The 3,691-nt window shown below is 33.9% G+C and overlaps 1 protein-coding gene across 1 annotated transcript; it reads right to left on the minus strand.

The window, feature by feature from the left end:
- Nucleotides 1-1,145: 1,145 nt before the first annotated feature.
- Nucleotides 1,146-2,576, minus strand: LOC130625081 (uncharacterized). The gene is made up of 3 exons (XM_057440160.1): nucleotides 2,398-2,576; nucleotides 1,557-1,951; nucleotides 1,146-1,465 (listed from the first exon to the last, which is right to left on the minus strand). Exons 1-3 carry the CDS (start codon nucleotides 2,574-2,576, stop codon nucleotides 1,146-1,148), a joined length of 894 nt encoding a protein of 297 aa, XP_057296143.1.
- Between the last annotated feature and the right edge of the window lie 1,115 nt (nucleotides 2,577-3,691).

The following is a 3,691-nucleotide window of genomic DNA, read 5'->3' on the forward strand; positions in this document are numbered from 1 at the left end:
TTTGTTCCAAAAAAATCCAAATGTCACAGGAGGGGATGATTATGTCAAGAACTATGGGTTATGTTCGATTTTTCTTACTATTTTAATTTTGCAAATGAAGGATACAGCCAAAGATGGTGATGGTAAACGTAACCTTATTAAGCAAAAGCTTTTGTTAACTGTATTCAGATCACTAGGAGGTTTTAGTAAGTATTCTATTGAAATGTTCGTTAGCATTGCACAAATTGAATGTATGTTGACACCACGTTTATCAGAACAGTTTAAATATGGCTTTTTTGTTAATTGGAGAGGTGGTCCTGGAAATAATATGGAAGAAGATCTTGCTCAGGAAATTTGCAACAAGTTAAGCAAGAGCATTGTTCAAAGAATGGGCCCTAATAAAACTGTTCAATCTATTAGCAAGGTATGTAAAGCTGTAAGTGGTATCAGAGAAATTTCAGAAAATTATGACAACACATCAGGGATCCATCCTCTGTCAGTACAACATCAAACCCGTGATTCAAGTCAAGACGCAAAGGAAATGATTGCTGATCTGCTGACAATTAAGCCTTTTGACCATGCACCATTGCGCAACCATTCTAGCTTTCCGAATATAAGACGATCTCCACTTCGATATATCAACGTCATGGAACATCAAAAATGGATTAAAAAACATCTAAGTGAACTACCAGAAAATTAGAAGTATATAAGTTATTTGTGATGGTTTTGGATGGGTTTTTTTCTACTTTATATATTTTACTAAACTTTTACTCTCTATATATATGTTTTTATTTCAAATTTTTGGACAGTTTGTTGCGTGAAACTAGTATCAAGAAAAAAAATATATACACTCTTTTCATAAAGCATAGATATAAAAGGCTGGTCATACTCTTCTTTAAACAATATAATACTTTACTGACCTCTGTAGGAAGACTTTTGGTATTTTTATGAAACAAAGTGTATATGTATTTTCTCAAAAATACTTTGACAAAATATTTTGAACTTCTTTAGCAATGTTCTCATCTAACAAGGATAAATCAGGGGCACCTGTGTTTGATTGTGAGCTTGTGTAACAAATGTCAGCGGGCAAGCTCTTTGGGAGTCCCAAACAAAAATATCGAATTTTCTTCACTAATGTTGGATAGGGCCATACATAGTTCCTTATTTCATTCATTTCTTAATTTTGCTGTTAAACGAGTTCTTACAGTGGTTGGTTTTTCTACCAATTCCACTTTTTCACAGATTGAACAACATTTTTCTTGAAGTTCGTGCTTGAAACCAAAATGTTTTTGAATATGCTCCCTTAGGCAAGTTGATGTCTGGCAGTACAATTTCATATTTTTATCCACATTTGTTTTATTTGCCGAAACATCGGAATTATTGTAAAACAAAATAGCTGTTGCAGGTTGCTTACTTCTGCCAGCTCGTCCTATTTCTTGAACATAAGCTTCAAGATTGCTGGGTGGGGTAATGTGGTAAACATTTTCTACATGTGGAATATTAACACCCATTCCGAGCGCAGTGGTCGCTTTGTTTCATAGCTTTTGTCTGCGGTGCATGGTATTGACAAAACAAACGACTAGATGGTGTTTTTTCAAATCCCACGTATTGAAATGTGCTTAAAATTCTTTCAAATAGATTAAAGGCAAGACCACAATATTTTAATTTCATATAAATGATTGTCATTGGAAATTGTTCTCTTACTGAATTTAATGAATTTGCTATAGGTAACAATATATTGTCATAGCTTTCGAATCCAGAAACATTACTTTTGCGGATCTTTTTGTCAAGAAGTATGTTTTTGCGGTTGGGATTTACTCTGATAACTTTTGCTGTTGACATATTCAATGACTTCACTAAACTTGTTATATGATGAGGTGAGGCAGTTGCAGTAAGGGCTAACATAGATGCTTTTGGAAAATAAGTGCGCACTGTGGAAAGTTCTTTAAAATCTTTTCTAAATTCTTCTCCCCTGAAATGCATATTTAGATATTTTATTGGTTAATTTTTTTTTTTTTTTTATATAAAAGTACATAGTCCTTTTTAGAGCAGCATCTTATTAATTTATTTTGTTATATATTTTTTATTAATTATTTTCTTTGTCAACCTGACAAAGAAATAATCGAAACGTAAAATCAAAATGAAATGAATAGTTTTTTTTTGACTCCATATGTATAGCTAGCTATTCGAGGTAATTTAATGACATGACCAGCTATTGTACAAAAACCCAATCAGGACTTGCACCCGAACTGCAGAGTTGCAGGTCGCTTATCTACTTTAGGTTTTCCACAATACAGTACACATAGCTAGTCATAACATTGTAAATTACTTTAACTTAGTCAAAAATGTTTCTAAGATGTAGCTAACTTGTTCTTAAATATATATATGAGAAGAAAAAAACAGTATATATATACTTACCAAAATTCTACACAATGGGCTTCGTCAATAACAATTCCAACAACATTATCTTGATACACAGTTGACTTTAATAAATTTCTGCCTTGCTCGGAAAGTATTGCCTCTGGATGAGCGAATAGTAGATTTATATCCCCTTCTTGCACCTTTTTTGATATATTGATTTCTTCATGAGTTTTCATTTCGGAAACAAACTTTCATAAGAGCTTGTGGAACTATTATTGCAATGAAGTGACATTGCTGAAATACCAACACTGTTTAAAAACTGCACTTGGTCTTCTATAATTGAAGATAAAGGACACACCACAATAACGATATTCCTTGTACTTTTTTGTGGTATAACGTCAGGAAGAAGTTGAAAAATTAACGACTTTCCATAACCCGTAGGAAGGACAGCTACAACATCCCTGCCCTTTAAAAGAGCTTCAAAACATTGAACTTGTTTAGGCTTAAGGCAGTGAGAAGGAAAACCTTCGTGCAAATTAAATACAAAATTCAAACGTTTCAACACATCCATCTTTTGGCTAACTCCTATCTCGCTTGTATTAATGCGTCTCTGTTAAAGCTTGAGACGAGCGTCAAATTTGCATCTCATTATCTCTGGAATTTCAAAAATGCCCAGTATATCTAGGCATTTTTGTATCACATGACCAGCCTGTTCCAGGGTCATTGTTGGCCACTCCGAAATAACGGCTCAGGGGCCACAAGACCCTGGGGACGAGGATGAGTCCCTATCTAGCAAGTATTTTCAGATCTGAAGTATACAATTTTTATTATATAACATGGAAACACGACGCTCTCGGTAATTTTTTTATTAATCCTTTGCCAATATGCCAAGGGTTAAAATGATGTTTGATGGATGAAGGCTTTTTATTCATGCGGATTAGTTTTGCTTTTTTGAAAAATCTTTAGAGGGTTGCAACCTGTAACCATAGTAGAACCAGCTGTTATTAGACAAGAAATATCATTACAGCTAGCTGTTTTGTCACCTCATCATCTTAATCGAGGCGTGTCTATCGGTGGAAATAGCTTTAATAGATAGCTTTTGATTACCTAAAATATCGTTGATGCAGTCGATGAAGCCTTTTTTCCTCCATCGCATGAAAGCTAGGTACTTCCTAAATAATGTATTGATTGTACATTTATTTAACAAAAAACTGTCCGTAGGCCACAGACACCGTGGACCTAGTCAAACCGTGGACCGAGTATCAGTAAAAAATATAACTAAAACATGATCAAAAATTGCCTGCACATATATGATTTTAAAATTCAAGACTTTATCAGTATGGGTATCCAT

Source organism: Hydractinia symbiolongicarpus, chromosome 14 (genome assembly GCF_029227915.1).
Source record: "Hydractinia symbiolongicarpus strain clone_291-10 chromosome 14, HSymV2.1, whole genome shotgun sequence".
Taxonomy (NCBI): domain Eukaryota; kingdom Metazoa; phylum Cnidaria; class Hydrozoa; order Anthoathecata; family Hydractiniidae; genus Hydractinia; species Hydractinia symbiolongicarpus.